This window comes from Eurypyga helias, unplaced genomic scaffold (assembly GCF_000690775.1).
Source record: "Eurypyga helias isolate BGI_N326 unplaced genomic scaffold, ASM69077v1 scaffold7118, whole genome shotgun sequence".
Taxonomy (NCBI): Eukaryota; Metazoa; Chordata; class Aves; order Eurypygiformes; family Eurypygidae; genus Eurypyga; species Eurypyga helias.
Window position 1 is genome coordinate 59,831 of NW_010268792.1, and position 24,080 is coordinate 83,910.

At 39.3% G+C, this 24,080-nt stretch overlaps 1 protein-coding gene across 1 annotated transcript in view; it reads left to right on the plus strand.

The window, feature by feature from the left end:
- Positions 1 to 24,080, plus strand: part of CACNA1D (calcium channel, voltage-dependent, L type, alpha 1D subunit) — a gene marked incomplete at its 5' end in the record, with an annotated part of 95,331 nt that overhangs the window by 52,088 nt on the left and 19,163 nt on the right. Inside the window, 10 exons of the mRNA XM_010157852.1 lie at positions 7,654 to 7,692; positions 8,109 to 8,237; positions 8,969 to 9,034; positions 9,907 to 9,998; positions 11,283 to 11,442; positions 12,537 to 12,664; positions 12,779 to 12,875; positions 14,416 to 14,518; positions 15,629 to 15,730; positions 21,387 to 21,517. Coding sequence (XP_010156154.1) covers positions 7,654 to 7,692; positions 8,109 to 8,237; positions 8,969 to 9,034; positions 9,907 to 9,998; positions 11,283 to 11,442; positions 12,537 to 12,664; positions 12,779 to 12,875; positions 14,416 to 14,518; positions 15,629 to 15,730; positions 21,387 to 21,517 — 1,047 coding nt within the window. The remainder of the gene's footprint in view (positions 1 to 7,653; positions 7,693 to 8,108; positions 8,238 to 8,968; positions 9,035 to 9,906; positions 9,999 to 11,282; positions 11,443 to 12,536; positions 12,665 to 12,778; positions 12,876 to 14,415; positions 14,519 to 15,628; positions 15,731 to 21,386; positions 21,518 to 24,080) is intronic.

The window sequence follows — 24,080 nt, forward strand, 5'->3', positions numbered from 1 at the left end:
GCCTCAAATTTTTCCATTTTTCTCTTTTCCTCAACAGAAGTTCAGATTTAGCATTTCGGCTCAAGTATTTACACATTACCCCCTGTTTCCATTCACAGTAGTATTGGTGTATATCTGAGGAACATAAAAAGGCCATTCATTATTAGCTTTCCCTTATAATTGCAAAATATATTTGATTGTGAAAAGATTGAAAAATAGCTCAAATGTGCTCCCGCCCCTGTATTTAGCCCTGTATGGACAGTGTTAATTTGGCAGCATTGCTTGCACCCTGTCACTACTGAGCTTTCAGCTGTGAAGAACACTGGCATTTTAGGAACTCACACGGTTGTCTAGAAAACATTCTGGAGATCAAGTAGTGATCTGCAGTGAGCGTACACACCACAGCCAAGCACTGCCATGTCTTAGTTTTTCACGCTATGCTCACTAGAGAAAAGAGGCTCATCTTTGATGTCTTCTGGTGTTCACAGCAGACTATTTGTGTGTTAAGTATTGTCTGGTTTGGGTCTCTTCCACTTTTCTGTGCTTTGTTTGTGCGAGTCATGAATGTATTGTGGTTTCAATGTGTTTCTGGGCTTGATTTCCCATTTTCAACAGGAAACAGTGAATACTGCAAAGTGTCCAGGGAAATTTCGTAGGTTTTTGTCTTTTGTTTTGATTCTATTGAATTATTCCTACTTTATTAGTTTTGTGTAAATTTCTATAATCCAAATTCAGTATTTTAGGATCTCTTTTTTATTATTTTTTTTGGCATTCTGAACTGTGCCATTCCACCCTTACTTTTTATCTAACAATGACAGTGATCCTGGGAAATCTACAGCTCTGCTAACAAGGCTTCGTTTTCAGTGGGATTTCAGGCACAATTGAAACAGCACCTTTGAAAATCCTCATAAAACTCCTTAAACCAAGGAAGCTCTACCTTGTTTGAGGGGTGATCTGAAACAGTGTAAATTGGTAGCGCTGTTGTAAAATCAGATCTTGTTGCAGTTGTAACTGCACGAGTGCGGCCGTCTTAATTGACCCATGTTGGAGACGACTTGAAAGAACGTGAATACCTAAAATAATGTAGAGAGGCTCAAGATGAATTAAACATCCTTATAGGTTTGCATATATAATTGCCTCATGCTGTGGAAACAACTCAGCACCGTTCTGAGGGTCTAGCTGTGTACATTTAGGCTAATTCCAAAGGCCGACAAGTTCTTCTCGTATATACCATGTTGGTATCTGACCCAGTTTTTTTCAGGAGAGGGTGTTGGACTTTCTACTTACATATCACCTTGATTTCAGCATTAAATTCTGGAAATCAAACATCATCTCTTTATTTTGTTGTTCCTTTTATTATTTTTGTAATGTTTTATAATGGTGTGTATGTTGCCCTGAGGCTGATTCTTCTGATTCAGTAACATCCCATTCATACATGATCCAGCAAATTACCATGTTTTGGACATTTTTGGTGCCCATGGAAATCAGTGTTTAATATGTTCAGCAATTTACAGAACGGCTCAACATCCTCAAAGACTGGATCAGTGACCAACTCCAGAAACGAACCACCTCAGAGCAACATATATTTTGGCAATACACTATTTTCTAAGATTTTTTTTTTTAATTTTATAGAATTAATTTTAATTCTATAATTTTAATTTTAATTTTATTTACTCTGTCATTTAATATCCCTTCCTTTCAGCAGTTCTTTTATGAACCTAATTGGTTTTCATGTTCGTTTTATTTTTAGAAATTTTTAGAGGCAAGTATATATAAGTAAATATATCTATGGTACAGCAATACAAACATTTAAAAGCACTACTAAAACCTTTATAGTTACTTCTGGGTTTTGTAACCTTTTGTTTTGAAAAAGTTTCATATAACACACAAGATCTTGTGTGGTCATAAAAATGGTTCCTTTTCAACTAAAAAAAGCAGAGCAGTGATTGTGAGACTCAAGATGCGGTCAGTCCATTCTGGGAGATGGACAAATATGACTTAAGGCAATGAGAAATAAATAAAGTGGAAATAAATTCTGAATAAGTGAATTAGTTCTTACTTGGAAATAACAGAAATGTTTCAATCTGGCCTGACTGTAGTGAAATTACCTGCACTTCAGATCTGTCTGCTCAGAAACCATTTGGATGACCAGCACTGGATGACTTAGAGTCATGAGCACTTTGTTACAGTACTAGTTACAAGGTTTTAATTCACATTTTTTATTTAACTTTCTTTTCCCATTCATGTGCTGCCAAAATGTCAAGAAAATAATGGAGGGTTCACTTTCCTCTTCCTTTATGCAAATGTGTAATGTAGTTCCTATGGGACTAAATTTATGCTTAAAGTTAAGAAAAATTCCGTGCTTACACTACCGTAGCAATTAACAGTGATCAGTAGCAATGTCACACACCAGAGAAGTCTCTCTTGCACCAGCATTGGATTCTGCCATTTGGCAAGCAGCAGCACCATTATTACCCTCTCAGCACGATGCAGGGCGTAATGTTGGATGCAAACGCTGGGATGCTCTTTCCTCCTGCCAGACGGCTCGTGGAGAGCGTGCTGGGGCGCTGGTGTTTGTTTCTGTATTCCGCCCGCTCACCTCGTAACTGGAGGGACAGCTGGTTTTGTTTGTGCGGAGGAGTGGATCCACCCCCGCCCCCATATCTACCTCCTATAATTCCGGATTCCAATTTTGAGCAAAAGCACTGCAACTCAGTTTGAATCCCACTTTATGCATCAATATTGTACATTAGAACTTAGGTTTTGTTGCTACTAATTGATATTTTTGAATACTGTTGATACATTTTCTTTAGACTTTTGCAAATGTATCTTTTTAGGCTTAAGGATAGGCCAGAAAACATACATTCTCATATGGCTTTGCTTTCGTTAGTGTGAAGTCTTATTGCAATATGAAATCTCTACTGTGTTGCAGTATTTAATTTGGACATAGAAGTAAAGATCTGAGCTGCTTTCATGCAGGTGTTAAAACAATTAATGTCATTCTGATGGACAACTGAGTATTTATTAGACAGCTATCACAACGATACCCTACTCCATCCGCATGTTAGTTATAAAGTTTTAAATGCAACTTTTACAGGGGAAGAGATCTAGTCTACCCTGGGGTTCCTTGCACTGATTCAAATGTTTACAAAATGATGTATATTGGCCTTGGGTTCACGTTGAACAGGGAGTAGAGAGAGCACTGATGGGACTGTGAACAAAACTACTTGCGAGCACATTTGACTGCCAGTAATGAGTCTCTGAACAAATCGTATGTGTACATACATACATGGATACAGACACTTTACGCAGTTCTGAGGATATTTTGGCAACCTGAATGCTTTCCTCTGTTGTCATCACATGTACTTGTCATTCAGATGTTTCCTTCTAGGTTTGTAATCACGATTACGCCATCATTATGTGTTAATTTGTTTTGGCATACTCTCCTACCCTTTGGCCCAATCTGTAAAAAGGAAGCATTTGACCAGCACTGTATACTAATACCCACTGGTTTTCATCACGTTCGTTTTTTCCTGAACACAGCTACAGTTTGCTTCCAATGCATGACGCAATCTGCTCCCCACTCTGCACGGTTTTGACACGGAAGTTTTTTCAGTTAGGATGTTTATTTTGAACTTTGTTGCGATATGACGAGTATAATGAAGAGGTACTCTTCAGGAAATGGGCTACATTTTTTTGTAAGCAGCAAGAAATACTTGACCCAAATTGGTAGCAGGTAGCAAACATTTTAATCAGTGACTCAGAAATTTAAGTTGATCATTGGTTTATCTTTTTTGAGGGTTGGGATTGCTTGGGGAAGAAAGCTGCGGTGTTCAACTTTGATTAAGAAAAAAGAAAAAGCATACGTTACTGCCTATTTGAAGTATTTAAGAATTGGCTTATAATTAATTATAATTCATTCATTCATAATTAATCATTTTGGAGTGCTTTGCAGAAGCACAGGCTCTCGGTGTCGCTGGCACGTGGCTGGCAGAAAAGGTAGAATAGTTGAGTCATCTCTGTCCTCAGGCACCGCATCACCGTGTGTCTGTTAGCCCCGCAGTGAAGGCAGGAGCTGCTCGTTTGCTCTAGCTGCACCCATGACCAGACTTCCAGCAGCAATCCCAGAAGCACGTCTGTTGTCTTAGGAGTCACACAGTCTCCCGGGGAACAAAAAAGTCATGGTAATGATCAGCCAGTCCTGAAGCGTTCGGGACACGAGTAGTATTGGAATGATGGGTGGAAGGTGAGGGGAAAGAGGAGATTGTAGACAAACCGTCTGCCCACAGGGAATATTTTTAATTGCATTCTTGTCAGCAGCCATCATCCAAAGGGACCCTCCCAGCTCAACGCACCCCTCCCTCAGTCTCAAAAAAAACGTACGCAATGTGCCGCCTGCTTACACGTGTACGTATCAAACAGTACGACTGAAGCTGCAAATGAGATGGTGTTTGGGTAGTACGTGTTTTTTCCTCATCCGTAGGAAGCAGACGTCCTCTGTTACTGTCGGTCTGTCTGTTATTGTTACCCAAGACTGTTTTATCTTAATCCCAGTTGCCCAGATTTTAGTATTGCTTCATGCTGGATGGACACACACAAACGTTAACTAACTTGGTCTCTTAGATGAGCATTTCCTTAATAAATAACTATGAATAACATTTTCTTTGTAGTATATTCTTTATAACTAGTTTCAATAATATAAACCAAGCTGCTGTGTTATCAGGGGGAAATGCTAGAAAGGAAACAAATTAGATGCACTCACTCTAAAATGTCAGAACCCAAACCGCTTGGCCAGTGATGGGCAGAAGTTCAATATTTTCAGCTCCAGTAGGAAAAAAAAATTTCTCTGGATTGAGGAGTTCATTTTCATTTTTTGTTTCTAGCATCTGTTTCCACTGTGGTATTTTTATATAATTTACTTTTTATGAACAGTGTGTTTTTCTGTTTCACTCCCGACCTACACTTTCCTGTGTCCATAATTTATAATCCCTTGCATACGACCCCCCAGCACTTCCCAGCAGCAGGCACTCGGCCATCAGCAGCAGGCAATTAGGACTGCTTAGTCTGAAGAAGCTGAGAGGAGTGTGCACTTCACAGCCCTGTGCACACCCGGGTACCTTCAGTGCCCTCCAGGCAGGAAAAAAGGTTGAGGGATTTTGAGCCATCATTCCTGAGCACCTGCAGTCGAGTTGTTCACATGGTTCTGGTGAGCTGATCTCTGGCTGCATTTCCACAAGTGAGAATTAGGAAATTATCAAGGTAGTTTTGTGTAGAAAAAGGTTTTTTTACTGACTTCTCATTTAGTGAGTGTTTTTTCATAACCAAATCATAATGCAAAAGCCTCATTATTTTTTCTTTTGGAAAACAATTTAATAAAAATCTGTAGGACTGAAGTATCCTTTTTCTGTTCTTATCAATCCCATTACATATCACTATTCTTATATCATCTCTGGCTTATTGGGGCACAGTTCTTCTCCTATAAAAGCTAGTGGGAAAAACTCCTCCCAAATGCAAACCCCAGCGTTTTGCTTCATTTTTTTTTTAGTGTCAGTTTGTGATGATACTGTAATGTAATCTGTTCTATACCTGTCAAATACTTCATTTATTTTTTGATGATACAAAATATTGGAAGATAATTAAGTAATTTGCTTGCTGATTAAGACAGTATCAAGCTCAGCATGGGAGCTGAGATAATCTCAGCTCACCAGAGATTAATACAAGATTTCAGGCTTTGTCTGCAGAAGGTATAATGTAGCTCTTTTTATTTAAAGTTTTCAGATAAAAGTAAGTTTTTTTTCTGTACCAAAAAGTCAGCAGCAATGTGGGGGTGTGTACACTAGTTCAGGTTTGTGATTGAAGTAGGTAGACAGCTTTGGAAGATTATTTCCATGTTTTCTGATATTTTGGCATTTATGATGTGATTTATGTATTTCTGCTTAATCCATATTATGATGGTTTTATTTCAAATTGTTGGAATACGCAGGGAATTTCTAATGCAGCAGCTGTCTTTGGCAGCATATTGTGTATTTTAGTGAAGTGCTTATAAAGCGTAGATGTTACAGCTGATTTTGCAAATACTTTGCTTACTGAAGTTGAATGAGATCTGGGTTTTGGTTAGTATTAATGCATCACTTTAGTAATAATCCCTTAAACAGTTTTAAAAGTCTTTACCTCAGAAAATACTGATATCCTGGCAGGGCAGTAATGTATACATGTATAGATTGCACGTAGTTAAGCAAAAAGTTATTTTTACCTAATTTTGCCCTTATGATGCCTGTATAATATACATGTTTTGCAAAAAAGTAAGAGACAAAACAATTAGTATTTTAATAAATACTGCTAATGATCTGACTGTAACAAAATAATACCTATTCTTGGTTTTTTACCATATGCTTGTATAGTATACTGCCAGTATTGTCAGCACATTCAGCTCCTCTCTTTCCCCTTCCTTCTTCCCAAGTTTTGTCTTAGGTAACAGCAGGACTTGAGATTTTACTCAGTGAAAGATGGCATTATGTTGGGGGTGGCATCGTGGTTATTGCTGCTATACATGACAATAATTTTTGAAAGGTGCCCCTTTAAAAGGAGGGTATTTTAGGCAAGAGAGTAGGACCCCTCATTTGGCTCTAACATCCAGAATCCCATTTGTTCTCGTGCTGTAAAGTTTTTAGAGATGCTTCCACTCCATTTTGGAGGAAGCTGCTGTGCCTCCGTCGGTGCACAAGCAAGCTTGGGCACTTGGTCCTTGGAGCTGTGCTAGCTGCCTTGCGAAGTGTCCGAGCGCTGGGCACAGCGAGACGGTTTCTCCAAAGCCAGAGCCATTATAAAGAGAGAAGTGAGTTTCTTCTTCACAGGACATAGAGTTTGGCTCTGTACACAAGAAGTTGGAGTGTGCCCCTCTCCTCCCTGTAGCTCCCGAGGGCTGTACAGATCTGTTCTGTAGGGTCAGTCAGATCCTGAAGCCCTTTCTCCAGGCCTGATCCGGTTGCATCAGTTCAGGTTTACGAGTACTTTGTAGATCGTGAAAGACCACAGGTATTGCCTTCTCTGCACCTCTAGGGGAGGGTTAGTCTTTGTGTCATTTTGCTAAAATTGTCTATCACTTTGGCATAGTGAGAATCTGTCCTTGGTAAGCACTGCAAACCCCAGTGTTCATCACTGGGTGAGCTACCTCGAGTGAATTGCTTTGCTTTAAGGGAGCTCCTGATGTGATATAAAACACAGTCACTTGAATATGCTTACATTCTAGTGATGGAGTAATTAATCTTCAAAAAGAGCACAGCAGAAAAGGGACCTTGAAAGGCTAGTTTGACCCCAAAGCTCTGTTCCTGAGTTTCACTTAGGCTTACTGCTACATTTTCATACAACCTGTGGAAGTCGATGGCTTATTTTGTTTAGCTTACCTAGGATCAGATACTTTATTTTGTATTAATTTTCCTTTGACTCTTTTAAGCATGTTTTATACTAGCATATTTTAGTATGAGCCAGCCAACATGAAATGCTAAAGGGAAGGTTTTCATAAGGATATTAATGTTTTGTTCAGGAAGTATATTGGGTTGAAAGATGTTTGTTTACATTTAGAAATGAAAAATGTCCTTCCTTCTGTTTATGGTTAAGCTGATATTTTTGATCATTTATTTGATTTTAATATTTAATGTTCTTAATTTCTTAAAGCCAAAGCCAACTGAAACAGTCACAACTGATGAGTCTGGGGTAAGATTAGTAAACTGACCCCAGTGGTTTTACCTCTACTTGAGTTTATTCTTTTTACCATGTCTATTTTCCACCAATTTTTTCTGTATTTTTCATAACTGTCTTACTACAAAGATGTTATGCAGTGGTTTGCATTCATTGTCAGTGTACTATTGAAGTCTACTACAAACAAACCCAGTATGATCCTTATTAACAAACCAGAAAACTTGGAAATGCATGTGGTGTGAAGCATTTCTACAGGTCCTGTGTTTTTAGCATGTAATTTTTCCTTTCATATCATGTTTATCAAGGTGAAAAGGCCCTCAAGATACATTTTCAAATCTTACCTCTTCCACCTTTGCATTTGATGTTGTTTTTCTGGAAGTGTTGCATGTTTGAGTTTGTATTTGGTTTGACTTCTCCATGATGCTCTTCAGAACTCTGAAGACAGCGCTAGGATCTCCATCACTTTTTTCCGTCTGTTCCGGGTGATGAGGTTGGTGAAGCTGCTTAGCAGAGGAGAAGGGATCAGAACTTTACTGTGGACATTCATTAAGTCATTTCAGGTCAGAAAAATTTATTTAAATTTGCTTTCTACTTACAGACATTTATACACCAAATTTTATGAAGCAATACCCTGTAGGCTACAAAAACCATTTCATTTGAAATTCATGCTATCGGTAATGACATATATAAATATATTTGCATACTAATGCCAAATTAAACTTCACCAGTTACTTCAGTGAGTCCAAGGGTTTGTTATTTAATTGCTACCATGAGATTTCTATGGTACTTCATTAAAAATATTTGTTATATCTAAAAGAGATAGGATAGGTTTGACTCACACAGGTCTCATACTTCCACACGTTTTATTAGATGACTAAAAATGAGGAATTTAATCTATTTTTTTAATATAAAACTGATTTAATAAGTGTAACAAATAGATTTTTGAATCCTTGCTGCTGAAAACTGATGCATGTGAAGTTAATGGAATTCTGTAACTGTATAGAAGGAAGTATCTATGTGTTGTCAGAATCAGTAATGAAAATAAAATTAAAAACTGCTAAAGATGATTCTTCCCCCTGTATTGCTGGCAGAAATAATTTAAAATATAATGAAGCTTGTGTTCGTTGTATGCGGCAGCATATTAAGAGTGACAGGTAATAACATTTTAAGCACTTGCATAGGAAGAAAAACCTTGGAAAGCCTGTGTCGTACAGAGAAATTATTTTTGTAAATGGAAATTGAAATTATGGCATGAAATTATTAAAAGACAATGTACCTGTCCCGTTTCTAGGCTCTGCCTTATGTTGCTCTTCTGATAGCCATGCTGTTCTTCATCTATGCTGTCATTGGAATGCAGGTAATTATAGATTCATTCTTTTGGTGTGGAAAAGAAGTACAGTCCTGGCCACTCTGAGACTTGCTTGCTAAGGTGCTTATTGAAACATTCTGAGTAATGAAAAATCTTTCTTCGGCTGTGATTTGGGTAGTCAGAAAGTCAGAAAAATGTAGGAGAAGAGCTTGGTGTGAGCTTATAGTATCTTGGTTTGCTGAAAGGAGCCACTCCTCTTCCACGTGCTGGGAAGTTTATCCCTACGCATGAGTGTATGAAAGAATGCGTGGCGGATTTTTTTACTGTAGACTTGTTTTGGGAATCAGGCATTAAAACTCTAGCTTTTATTATGTTTAAGTCTTTACCACATGAAAAGAACAGAACTAGGAAAAGAATCTAGCTAAAGGTTAGGCACAGCCCGGTCTGTGATTAATCAGGAGTAGGATATATGTGCAAGATGTATAAAGCACAGGAAGGATTTTGGTAACTTAAAATGTAAAAACATGCTGTTGGGATGAAGTGCTCTGGGGGCAGAACAGAGTCTCTAGTCTTAATAACTGGAGGTAGCTAGAGAGGAGATACCTGTCAGGAAACTGCTCCTCAAATTCAGACTACGGGGCCATTTCTAGTGGAAGGACAGGATAGCCAGCTGAGAGGGCACAGGCTGCAGGAAAGCAGGAGGTGAAGGCATGGAGCAGGGACCTGTGACTGGGAGCGTGGTTCAGCTGCATGGCAGTCTCTGTGCCACACGAGATCTAGTGCTTGCCTCAGGAGGTACCTGCAGAACTCGGCTGGGTGGCCAGCGACACGGCAGAAGTTCCTGTTAAGTATCCTGAATTTGGGCTGCAGTTCTCTGCTGTCTTTTTTTTTTCTTCCCCCCAAATCCTCTTTTATTGTAGGTATTTGGAAAAGTGGCCATGAGGGACAACAATCAAATAAACAGAAACAACAATTTTCAGACTTTTCCCCAAGCTGTGCTGCTTCTCTTCAGGTGAGTGAAGTTTAACTCTTGCTTATTGCACCCCCTTTCATTCATCTGTGAAAAATGTCCGTAACTCTTGTGCCGTGGGTTTGTTCAAAGTGGGAAGCAGTTCAGCGTAATGAGCCCGTACTCTGTGTGGCTGTGTGCTGCGTGTCCCCTGGCACAGCAGGGTGCTAAGCAGGTGACCCAGACCTAAACTCATTACACCCACTGCGAAACATCTCATTTGTGGAGTGAGGTTGTTCAGGTAGAGCCCAAACACAGTCAGCCCTGATATCACTGAGTAGGTGCTGGGAAAGGTGAAAAAAACTCCGCCCTTACTGTAACCTGTAGAAGCACAGCTAAGCATGACCGTTTGGAAAAATGAAAGGTTGTTGCAAAGATAAAGAAATAAACTGTTCTTTACGTTTGCGGAAGATATGACAACAAGCAGAGGCTTTAACTCAGGGAAGGGAAATATCAGATAAGCAGTAGGCCAAACTTTCTGATGGCAAAAGTAGCTAAATCTTGATGTATGGGGATTATGGAATCTCCATCACTAGAGAGGTTAGTGGTGTCAGAGTGTCCTGGAGCAAGGAGGGGGACTGACATGGAACAGGGATGCCTCTAAAGGTGACAGCCTCTTGCCTGTGATTCTTTAACTCCACTTGGCTCCTCTCTATTGTTCCTACTCTGCCTGGCAAAACTGGCAGGTCATTCCTTATCTGAGACCAAGGGCATCACCCAATGAGATCTGTCACTTTATGCACGTAAAGACTTTTGCCTTTGAAAGTAGGTAACGAACACAGCCAAAAATGTCACAGATATGTAGATGTTCTTTAAATATTTGAAGTCATGGGTCTGTACACAGGCGTTACCCAACTATGCAAAATCAGAAGTTAGAGACATGCATTTCCTGAAGCATGTAGAGGAAAAGGCAATCCATCTTACAGGTAGCTACTTTCAACTCTTACGACAGGTTTTCATACGCAACACCGCTTTCATATACAGCAGCTCCACTGCAATAAGTATTTAACTTGTAAATCACAGTTTGGGCTTTAAAGATTTACAGGCCCGGCTTTATGGTGCGTTAGTCTGCCTTATAAAATGTGTCGGCAGTGTCAGATCTATGATTGTCATTTCTGACACACGCTCTGCGTTTTCTTCATGACTTCCCGCTCTGAAAAGTTCACAATCTGTCTTCACATTTGTGCATGTACAGCTCCAACCATTTTGTCAGATCTGAATGGATTAATACATCTTTAATCCATTTTGATCAAATAATGCCTAATTTGTCTTTGTGATGTTATAAAGGTGTGCAACTGGAGAAGCCTGGCAGGAAATCATGCTGGCATGTTTACCTGGAAAACGCTGTGATCCAGAATCCGATTATAATCCAGGGGAAGAATACACATGTGGAAGCAATTTTGCCATCATTTATTTTATCAGTTTTTACATGCTTTGTGCATTTTTGGTGAGTCTAGCTTGTGCTTTTTAACAGAAATGAGTTTGGCATTTTGACTTTCTTTTGAACTAGAGAGTTGTGGGTCTGGGGAATGATTGAAAATCCTGTATCTAAAATACATTTGCAAGGTTATATTTTTCTAGACACAGTCCTAAATCCTGTATCTTACACTGATTTTTACAATGAGAGTGGTGAAACACTGGAAGAGGTTGCCCAGAGAGGTGGTTGATGCCCCATCCCTGGAAACATCCAAGGTCAGGTTGGACAGGGCTCTGATCAACCAGATTTAGGTGAAGATGTCCCTGCTTATTGCAGGAGGGCTGGACTGGACGACCTTTAAAGCCCCTTCCAACCCAAATCATCGAGAGTATCATTAAACATCAATAATAAAGCTGCATTTCCTTTGACTTACTCGTAACACTGTTTCTGTTTTTCAGACTTTGCAGATTCTGAATTTGTGTCTCTACAAGTGTGCTCAAACTGTGGCACATGAGATATGAACAATAACTTCTCTTCCTAATCCATTTCATAATGGATTATAAAATAATCTTTGAAAAATGTTTTTCCTTACGGCAGGTGTCTGGTCTAAGCTGGTTGATTTGCTCTATTCACAGTACTCTTCTTGCAGAAGGAGAGCGGTCAAACAGAATTCCATGAACTAAAGTAAACATACACCTTCTGCTGCTCTGTATCACCTTCTGTGTTAACAAAACGTATGCCAAAGTCTTATTGTTATGACATTGAATCCCAGTAGTACAAAAGCTCTTTCCCGAGATCTACACTGTGCCAAACACATGTATGACGTAGTGGGACCTGGCAAATCAAGGAAGAGAAACAAAGCCATGTTACAGCCTATGTCAGAAACTGAGTACTCTAAGACAGAATCACACCCTGGCCATATCATTATTTGATAGAGTTGCAGTTAGTCAAACGGTTAGCAAGTATTTTCTGTGATATCTGATGGTATTTGCCAAAAATCATTGTTTATAAGATCAATTTATTTGATTGAATTCTTAACCTGCTACCTTATAATTATTTTATTTATTGAAGAATTTTTAAATGTCAAAAGAATTAAGGCAGATTGTTCTTAATTACTTTTTTAGATCATAAATTTATTTGTGGCTGTCATCATGGATAATTTTGATTATCTGACACGTGACTGGTCTATTCTGGGTCCCCATCATTTGGATGAGTTCAAAAGGATATGGTCAGAATATGACCCTGAAGCGAAGTAAGTTAGATCCTTTGTCTGATAAGATTTATGTGGTAACAGCAGTAAGAGCAGAGCATAGTGTATTCTTTGGGAATGGATGTATGTTTGGTAATTCATGTGTGTTGGTTCTAGGGGAAGGATAAAGCATCTTGATGTGGTTACATTACTGAGACGCATTCAGCCACCACTTGGTTTTGGCAAATTATGCCCTCACCGAGTGGCCTGCAAGGTAGGTTTTACCCTATTTTCTTCCTAGGTTTCTCTCTCAGCTCGTTCATTCTTTTGGTTCTGCCCTGTATGTGTCGTGTATACGCAGTAAAACTACAAGGTCTCCTTCACTCTCAAATTTTCCCATTTTTTGCAGCCTTAACTTAAAACAGCAAAACTAGTGTAATTTCTTTCAGTGTACTCATTTGGGTAGTTACCACCAATGTAAAATTCTTCACAGAGGATCAGAATGAAAGGGGTCGGTCTGTAAATCTGTCATGTCTGTTATTACCATGTGTATGTACTGCGTCATCGCAGCGTTTCTGGTGACCAGGCATCACCTAGAAGTCTGCTTCAACCCAGTGACATTTCTGATTTCTCTTCAGTCCCAGGGAGAAGAGGGTAGTAGTTTACTTTAATTAAGTATTGATACATTACTGTTACAGTCACATTCATGAGAAGTTTGCGGCACATTGCACATCGCAATGAGACTGAAGAGTGGGGACTGTAAGATGACAAACCAAGCTGAAGTGAATAACTGTGCAGTACAATATGCAGCAGTGAGTGAGAAGACAGGCACGATGTGTAATTTAGATGAGGATTAATCGCATTTTGATATGAAAGCTGAAAAGCAACACAAAGGAGATGTATAATCACATTATTTAAGGACTTCAGAACTATGAATATTGTGGGTTTAGCAATTTCAGTAGGAATAAGATCAAGCCTTTTAATTAAAGGATCATTAGAACAGCGTTGTCATTTGGATTTCTTTTATATCTGTTTTATAAATAGGTAAGTTGACATATGGAACGTTACATTCAAATGGATTGCCACAAGGCATACTTAAAGCAAACCTGTATCTGTGTGTTAAGATAAATTATCCAGCTGGGCTTTTAAACTAGAATAGAAGAAAACCCAAGTCAGACATTAGGAAAAGACTTTGATAGATTGAATAATGTTATTCTGACAGGCAGGGTCACAGTGATACTGCGGTGAAAGATGAACACTAATGCAGAGATGGACTCAGCCAAAGAGGAAAGCCCCTCACTCATTCAGTGTAGACGGCACATGAGGTGCACAGCATCACTGAAGGGTTACCTGAGAAATAAATCAGCTTATACAAGACAGACCTGGTGCTGTGGTTCTTCGTGGAGGATGAGGCTGGAGGAACCCATGGGAAAACTGGAACATGACTGCAACTGGAGTGCAGGCTCTTCAATACCTGCATTTGTCCTTAATCCTCGCATAGTGTGACATAGTCGTAGCCAAGGTGTGGGCTTCAGTGTGTGCAAATTAACTCAATAAATAGCTCATGAAAACTACTGGACAGTTTTAGCTTTTGTATAAGCATGCATGTGATTAACAGCAGAAAGAAGTGATATTGGGTGGTTATTATACACAGCTGGGATGGAAGACCCATCTTTTATTGAAGATTTATGTAATTTTTATGCCTCTCAGTGGATATTATTCTTTGAATACATCAGCTTTTCAGAAATGGACATTACAGGAGGTATTTTTCAAACAAAGCCACATAAAATTTGTTTTCCTTTTCTCATTTACAGAGGTTAGTAGCCATGAATATGCCACTAAACAGTGACGGAACGGTCATGTTCAATGCTACTTTGTTTGCCTTGGTTAGGACTGCTCTAAAGATAAAAACAGAAGGTAAGTTAGCCGTAAGGCCTTCACTGCACGTGTCAGAAGGTACGATGAGGAAAAGTTACAATTTGCTTTATTCATTTTGTTGGATATGAATAAGGCTGCCTTAGTCACACTGGGTTTGGTTTGCTTTTGGATCATGGGTTGTATTCACTGTTGTGGGGAATGATTTGCTAGAAAATGAAATGAAGGGGATAGTGAGGCCAGGGCCCAGGAAATCTCAGAAATTATTATATGCTTTGATCTGGTCAGATAAAGACATGTAGCAGTGGCATAACAGGAGCCCTAGCGCAAGGAGTGAATGATTTCCCCTTACTATCCAACCACAATGCTCCTTCCTTACTACTCTTTAACTTGGTGCCTTGGGTCCTGCATTGGTGCAACTAAAACTTTGTCATGCTTGAAAGCAACATCCCGTGTGGTGGAGGCTGGTTGTGACAGGGTTGAAAGGATTTCTGTCATTTGTGTGAGGGAGGGAGAAGTTTTTAAAAACAATAGTACATTTCAGAGAATTTTGCTTTCTATTTTCATATATTTTTTCATTATTTTATCATCTTTTTCTACTTTCTGTTCTATGCCTTTTGGCATTCTCAGCAGAATTTGAGTTCTGCTGCCAATAACAAACTGATGAGATTAAGCCCCCGTAGGCATTGCTGGGGCTGAGGTGAGCTGCAAGAGATGAAAAACTGCTCAGTAGTCAGTCGCCTGAACTTTCAAGCCTGTTCAACTGAGTAATTACTATGATTAAAAAAATAAAGGCTCATCTTTGGATCAAGAAAGAAGTGGCTTGCAAAGAGCAAGTCATCACTTTCTGCACAACTTAGGCGGACGTTATGAAGCAGTGACGGAGTAGATCCAAGATCTGTAAATTATTGTTAACCTTTGCAGTACTCCAGAGGCTGATTTCAAAGCCCAGGAGCTCACTGTTTTACACTCTTTTTTTCTCTTTAGTTGTTGTAATATTGTTATCTGCTACTTCTTCTAGCTTAGGCCTGCTGCAAAGCATGCTTATCACTGTCTTTATTTGTATGCAGCTAATAAAGATCCAAAGGATCGTTCATTGCAGCTGATTGAAACATAATTGCCATCTTCCTTTTCTCTATTTCATTGCCACAGGTAATCTAGAGCAAGCAAATGAAGAACTTAGAGCAGTTATAAAGAAAATATGGAAGAAAACGAGCATGAAATTACTCGACCAAGTTGTCCCTCCGGCTGGCGGTCAGTCTGATAAACTTTGCAATGTGCTATTCTCTGCATTGTGATCTTCCTAGATTGTTAGGAACCAAAGAAATAAAATTACAAATTTTGCAAGTATAGTGTCATTGAAGGACAACTAACAATAATAACAAAATAAATATAGAGAACATTATATCCTGTTACACTAGATAATACATATAAGGCTGATAAGAACAACTTCCTTGGATCAAAAAGAAAGAGAGGAAAATGTTATGCTTATTTTCTTGCTTGGAAAAAAATACCTTATTAGGCCTAAATCTAGTCTTGATTTCAGGTCATTCAGCAAACTAAACTAAACTAATGCATTGAGCTAAATAACAAGTTTTGCACTAATTAAGCTTGACATTGCACCCTACATTATAGCTTATATCCTTGTATATGTTGAATACTTCTGGGACAAAACTGAAAAAATTTAATTGCTAGGGTTTTTTTTGCTAAATTAATAAAACAAAAGGCTAAATTATCTCAGTTACACTAGTCTAAACCAGAGCAGTTCCATAGTCAACAGATAATGGAAATGGTTCAGATTTATGCCAGTATGACTGAGATATGAATACGGCCCACGTAAAGAGATACCCAAATTCTAATGATACCAATACATTTGCGAGAACTACAAGGCACGTATATTGTTCCTACGTGCTGTAAAATGATGTGTCAGACATTGGTTATATCTCTCTTTTAAAATATATATATTCTAATATATATATTTAGCCCTTTTCAATATATAAATTTTTGTTAATACGCTGTAGTGTAGGTTTAGGTGACTGTTTTTTACTCGCTTTTTCAAGTTTTAAAGGTGCAGGATCTGTTGCACTTTGGCCAACCCTCAGGATACATTTACCTAGACATCCAGTACCTAGGTCCGCCGTAATCATTTGCTGTTTCTCGTAGTTCACGGTACTTTCATAGCGTTATGGCAGCTCTCAGGACCGATCAGGCTCGGGTCTGGAAGCAGACTAATGCCCCAGGCCCCGTGGTGGTGGAGGCTGCTCCCTGTGCTAAGGTGATGCGTTCAGTCTCTGGGATGAAGAGCGTGCTGACTGCGCTGCTGCATGACCCAACAGCAGCATTAGCTCTGTCGCCGGAGGGACCCACTTGCTCCTGGCGTGGTGGCTGCCGGATGGGAGTGGGGATGAAGGCAAAAATCTAGCAAATTTGACGATCCAAAGGGGAACTGATACTGCACGTTTAAAACAACTTTTTGTGTTCTACTCTGTTGGTTTTAGCCTTACACCTAAGTGCTTGCATGGCATAGATGAACTGCTTTGTTATTGTTGTAACTATGTGCTTGAGCTTTTTCTGCAGCCTCTGTTCCTTTCAACTATGAGTCTTTCCGAATATTCTGAAGCAATTCTGTTTTAGGGTGGTGGCATGGAATTAGTGTTGCCTCTTGCCAACTTTATTCCCCTACATTTTTTATTGAAATAGAGATGCATGCTTCAGAATAGCGAGCTGTGCCTGCCTAAATCAATCTGACAAAGAATCTGTAAAGATTACATTCCCAGAACTAATCTTACTTAGTAACTCACTGTTAACTTCAGCTTCATTTCATTGCTGAATATAAGCTGTGTATTTATTTTCAGCTATACTAAAATTCATTGCTAATGTTTATACTGCAAATGTAGCTTTTCAGTGTAGCTAGAAGGCTGAAAACCTGGATCACTGCTCAATTGATAGGAAATAGTATGGCTTCTATGACCCTGTATGAATAAGAACATGTTGGGAAGTCATTAAGATTCACAAATTTTCTATATCAGTTTGGTTTGTTTCCCTGCAGACCTTGTTATGGGTTACCTGAAAATTGAAAATATTGTAACCCACCTATGAAAGAGAGGAACGCAGCTATTTTACGCTCATATGCCATAGGAGTGTAAAATAGCTTAGTATACAGTAGAAATTTAGTTTCTCTTAAAGACTAATATTCAGTAGAAAATTGTTTATGACAATAACAGCAGTGGCAGCTGATAATAACAGTCTGCTAGGAGACAGAAAATTCTCTTCAGTGTATAAATCAACAAAGCATCCAAAATCAGTATGTGAAAATCACTTGCAGTTAAAAGTATTGAGCAGCCTAGTTTATAGTGTTTTTCTCCAGTATTACTTTTGCTGAATTACTGAATGTTAGATCATTCGTGTGCTTGTGACCATGCCTCCGGAATACAAGCAGAACAGGGATGTGCAGAGCAGAATGAAAATCATCAGATAGTGGTTTTTCCTGAATTACGCATAGGCGCACTAGAAATGGACAGATAGTTCATTGTTGATACTGGTTATATAACCCCTGACTATAACTTCATTAAACTGCTAATAGTCAGCAACACATTTTTGGTACAGAAAAATGAAACTGCTTACAAAAACATAGACTGTCAGTTAAATGCCTGAATGTACGAATGAGTTAACGTTCTTCGGAGGCTAGAGATTAAGAGAAATATATACAAGTCACTAGAGATTTCCCTCTATTCTCTAAACTCCTGTCTCCACCTACAAGCCCATTTAATCCTGCCTAATGCTTTCTGCCCTCTTCCAAAAACTTCCTACGGAGGCGATTCCTTTTGCTGTCACTAGTTGTTACTATAGAACTGTCTATCCTGTGGTCAGTTATGCTTAGCTGCCTCCCTTTACCTGTCCGTATCCGGCTGTATGTGTGTTACTCAAACGGCAAAGTCAAGGATGGCTCCCCTTGGCCAGGCTTCAGTTCTCGTGTGCGCGTGTCTGCGGTACAACTGACTGTGCCTGTGAAGTACACGTGCATCTTGTTTGTACGTACAGACGGCGGCATGCACGGTGCAGCAAGCCGGTAATGCGTTCACCTATGTGCTTCTAAAAAGTTGGTGCATGCCCAGAGTGATCAGCAAGGGCCCTTCATTGCTGTATACTGAGACTCTGCAGGTATTGTCGTCTCAGGGACAGTCAGTCGTCGTGCAGTGTCATAGTCTGACTTGAGACATGCTCTAAGTGCCACCCACGTAGTGTATGTTACAACAAGTCTGTCACTTCTGTGTGCTTGTTCTTTCTAGGAGCCATTTGCTATATCACTTCCTTGAAAGTTGTTCCAATTCTTGAAACAAAATAGTATAAAGGATGGGGAAGGGCTTATGTGGGGAGTTTGGCCAAGGCTACGTGGCAGCGCAGTGGATTCAGCTAAAGGAAGGCAGGCAAGTTTAGATTAGATGCTTCATAGGGACCTTCTCCTCATACAAAACACCGTTAGTCTCTTGGGGAGCTGCCAAGGGTGATCCCAGATGAACACCAAAGCAAATGTTCACAACGAGATTAGAAGTTAGGTTTGGCAAGTTGAGTAAGAAGCTTTTTACTGCTGCGACTCAGCTGTAGTCTGGTGACCTTTTCTTGTGAGAAGTCCCTGGTGTTTCCTAGCGGGAACCGCAGGCACTCGGACCTCTGAAGAGATGTCAGTACTCGGCAGAGCAGGCTCTTCAGAGTGCTGAGGCATTTCCTGCAACAGACCGGTCTCCCAACCAAAATATTTTAAAGCAAATATTATAGGTATTTGTGCTTTGACACATTTAAAGACAAATAAATTGATGGGAGAATACATCCCCGGTGTGTTTTTACTGAGGATAAAAGCCTGTTGTTCTGTCTGACATGCATACAGCCCATTTCAGACATTGTAATGAGAGCAGCTTATTTTGAATGGTAGAGGATTAATTTTGAGACAAACTTTACAGAGAGAAAAATGAGTTTAAACAGTGTTGGTCATGAATTGGCTTTCCCTATCCGTCTGGTGTGAAAGCAAGTCTTGAAAAGAATAAAGTTCAGTATATTTCAGTTAGCAAAACCTCTCATATTCCAGGTAAAATACTATTAGAAATACTATCATTAGTGAGATATATTGGGACATGTTATTATTGCTAAAACAAAGTCAACAAAGAGGCTGTTTTAATCAAACGTTAATGTATGACATTACAGTTATATCACAGTCAATTGGAGAATTGACTTGACAATTTGCTTGTATGTAACCCCCCAGCCCCCACCCAAAACAAACAAACCAACCAAAAAACCCACAAAAAACCCCAACCAAACAAACAAAAACCAAACAAAAACAACAACACCAAACTCAGGTCTATCCTAAAGCTTCATTAGAGAGTTTTAAGTATGGAGAAAACAAATTGCATCAAACTAAAAAAAATCCATGCTTTCTAACAAAGGTGTGTTAAGATGTGTCTGGGTATGCTAGCTTTCCATGTTCAGTCAAGTCACAGCTCTACAGAGTAACTCGGATCCTGAGATGTGTTGAGCACTTTTCTGTCCCAGCAAGGGCAACTGGGATGATGAGAATTTACGGTCCACCAGGATGTGGGCTCTAACAGCGGGGAGAACTTTAACATCGAAACCACACCAGCCCTCCTTTTCTGTACAGCTGTAGCCAACTAGCGAAAGATCCTGAAAAAAACTGTGAGCTTAGGCAACACAGCAGATAACTTTAGGGGAAGAGTGTGAAAACAAAAGCAATGTTTTTGAATAGAAAATAATTTCTAGCTTTCTGGCAAGTGTTACTCATCCAGAGATCAAACTTGCAGAGCTGAGTGATTCAATGGGACTCATAAAGCAGGCACATACATTCTGAGCGTGCTATGAACTGGGCGATTTCGATATCCTCATAAGGTACCTTTGAACTTTGAGCACTTGGTAATTTGGATTGTGTTCACAACAGTGACTCTGTAAAGATGCTAGGTTTTCTTGCACTTGCCGTTTGGGTATCTTTTGAATGGTACCAAACTGACCGATGGAAGTTATTTTCATTTCTGTCAGCACTGGCAATTTCCCCCTAGAGGTCCCTGCTGTGTTGCCTAATCTCTCGATTAGCTGATACAATAATGTGGGAAAGCACCGTGTCATTTCCTATTCACTATATCATCATCACCTATCTAGAAGGTGGCTAAGGACAAAATATTCACTTAAAGAAGAGGCTCATAGAAAATATATGAAGCTATAAACTCTGTGGGATTTCCTCAGAGTCTAGAATCTCTCATTGGGTGACAGTAAGATACAGCCCAACAGGAGCATCTGGGATGCAAACAAAATTCAAACTGGAAGATGCTTGGGTATTGCAGTGAGAGGAGTAAAAAAAGTGCATAGCAAAGTGGCTGTAATGATGTCAAAGCCCTTATGCTGTTAGAACAATGCCATACTGATACACCAAGTTCGTTCAGCAGTGGGGAAAAAAATAGAGATGTTGTTAGCAGGACTTTGGGTTTTTTTTTTTTTTGTTTGTTTGTTTTTTACAGAGTCACTCTTATGAACATGAGTGTTTCTAAGTCATAGTAGCTTTTACCTTAATCTGTTTATTCCGAGTAACTAGAGCCAGTCTTTCAGCTTCTACTCATACACAAACGTGTTTATGGTTTGGCTAGAAACTTAAGCAAACTGACTCAGAAGTACATGAGACTTGGTAAAATATAGTATTTTCTGCTTTATTAAGGATGATTTCACTTCACTGACTGGGGCTAAACTGCTTGCTAAAGCATTGCTTTTAAGCTAGTTCCAGGTTGCGCTGTTGTAAGCTGCAAGCACAGTCCCTATTGCACCCATCACATTTTTCCCCCAGATCAGATAGGAGTGTACAGGCTATTGATAAATGTGCTGACTTGGGAGAGATCTGTCTGGTCTGTTCATTTAGATGATGAGGTAACCGTGGGGAAGTTCTATGCCACCTTCCTGATACAGGACTACTTTAGGAAATTCAAGAAACGCAAAGAACAAGGACTGGTGGGGAAATATCCTGCGAAGAATACCACGATTGCTCTGCAGGTGATTTTGGTTTTATGTTTTTAACTAACCATTTTGTGAGCTTACTCGAAATAGCAGGTAGATGCTTATTGGTGGTTGTGCAGTGCTGGAAGGATTTTATTTAGCTGGCACACTTTTGGCCCTTATTCGTCAGAAAAGTAAAACGTAATCCTGCTATTCTGTCTGTAACAAGGTAAGTGCAAAAAGTTATTCTCTGTGGATTACTCAAACAGTAGCAAGTCTTAAAAGTTTGTAGCTAGTCTAACTACATCACAATTTAAAGTTGCTGATGTGAAATCAGATAAATTAAGTTCTGTCACTTCCCTTCTTTCTTTTGCTTTAACTGTTTATTTTCTTGTGTTCCTACAGTGCTCTAAGCCAATTCTTAGAAAAAATCCTAATATGCATTTCCTCATAGTAAAGAGGTTTTTATATGGTACTGTTTTTCTTAATTCTCATGGTTCTTTTTCTTTCCACTTACGATACTGGTGAAATACTTTCCTATCGGTATTTTTTTAATATTTGCAAATTTTTAAATCCATATTCATCCATTTCTTTTATAGGAGGTAATATTAGCAGACTACATTAATGTCACATACTTCTGTCTGTCTCTTAAAACAAGCTTTCAAATGGAAACCAGGACAGTAGACTTGGCCCTCTGTCCCTCAACAGGCTGCACTACATGTGATCAACAGTCCATAGAGTATACGCGGTGTAAAGTGTATATGCTGAGCATTTCTCTCCAGTGATGCCTTTTGTATTATGGACTGTGAAGCAGGCAAATGGAAGGCTGTCCTCAAATAATTCCAGACATCATACACTGCACTTTGTTATTGGATTGGGACTTTCTGAATTTCAGTTACTGCTGAGTAGACTCTTACAAATTGTAAAGATATTTAATGTTTCTGATAGTTTTTTATTCTGATGTCAAAATCTAGCATTATGTTGTTAAAATCCCTTTCTAATGTGTTAACCTTATTCAGATACTGTTTTCTTTGTTAAAAACCCTGCTGGTTTGTACTTTGATCTAGCAGAATGATCTTTGCTGTCTTGAAGTGGGTAATCAGTTTCATTCCCATTTCCTGAGAATGTCTCTGCCGGCAGCTCTGATAATGTTCTGTTCCAAGTCACCATAAGCATGAGATGCAACAGGCAGAGAGAGACTAATCACGATCCGTGCTATTGATGTGTGAGCACATGCTTGCCAGGACATCGTATCATGAGAGGAGAGGTAAAAAGACTGGAAACAGCGGAGGGAGAAGTGAAAGACACAGGTTTTTTAGGAAGAGCTTTGCAGACTTCTTCATTTCAGAAGCATTTGAGCATAAGGAGCCAAAGTTAGTTTTAAACCACAGTATTATTATGGTTTTCCACTTGTGTTTTTGAAGTGAGTGTGCTCTGTTGTTTATTATCAGATTGCGCTTTCTGTTCAGTAACAGACTGAGGGCAAGATGGACCTGGAAAGCATCAACTCTTCCTCTGTCTTCAGACAAGTATTTTTCAATTCAGAACAGCTAAAAAAATGATCACAAATCTGCTGGGAATCTACAAAAGCTTATGGGATTTGATGCATGGCACTTATTTTTTTTTCTTATTAAAACAATACTCCTGTGGTAATAAAATGAGCCAGGCTGGTAGGTGGGAGGGTTATTTCTTTCTTTCTCCCCATTTTCCTCTCTCCTACTTTTGTCTTTCCAACAAATCAGTAGTATCTCACCTTGATTTACCAAATAAAAGTGGCTATGCCATTTCAAAGAAACCTGAAACCTGTGGTTGGGAAAAGCCCAGTCCTATGGTTTTTCAGTCCAGCATATAACTAATCAGTTAACTGTTTTAATCATGCTTTCTTACGTACACACCTCTTGCATCCTTGATTACTCCTAGTTAAAGTTGCAGTGCTAACATTCTCAAATTTAATTTCAGATGATGTTTGAAAGATTAGAACTAGTGAAAAAGAGTTTCCTATTGCTTTAGGTTCTTCTGTTACTATGTTGCTCTATAAAACAAACAAACATGATCAGAACCTGCAGGATGCATCAACTATCCAGCCCTGACGGTATTGATGTGTAAAGGTGTGTGCAAGCAGGGAATCCCACTAAGGCAGTCCTCTTGGCTGCTGCGCCAAAAGCGTCAGGAGATTCAGAGCACCAAGTAAACAATAAGAAAACGATGTGTGTTTTTTCCCTCCGAGGTTTGGAGAAGTTTTAGAGGTAACGGGGAGTTCCCCTGCCTTTCCGCCAAGAAATTCAAAGCACTTCTCTGAAGGAGCTGCACTTGATTCTGCTTTCACTTTGAAATGAGCTGCTGTTTGTGTAGTGCTGTTCAACCTGCTGCCTCCATCCCTTTGAAACTGCTCAGTAAGAGGATGTTAGAGTGGATTATCGCTGACAAGTATTTGACAAGAGTGAATGCATTTGAAATTGGTATTCAGTTCTCAAATAGGAAAAATATCAGAGCTTTAAAACGCCTGCTGTAAAGATTATTTTTTCTTCCCCTTCCATTTCTCCTTACCTACTTGAATTTCTCTCTCTGCAAGGTAGCGATACTTGCTCCCTATATTTTATATCTAATTCATTCTTTCCCT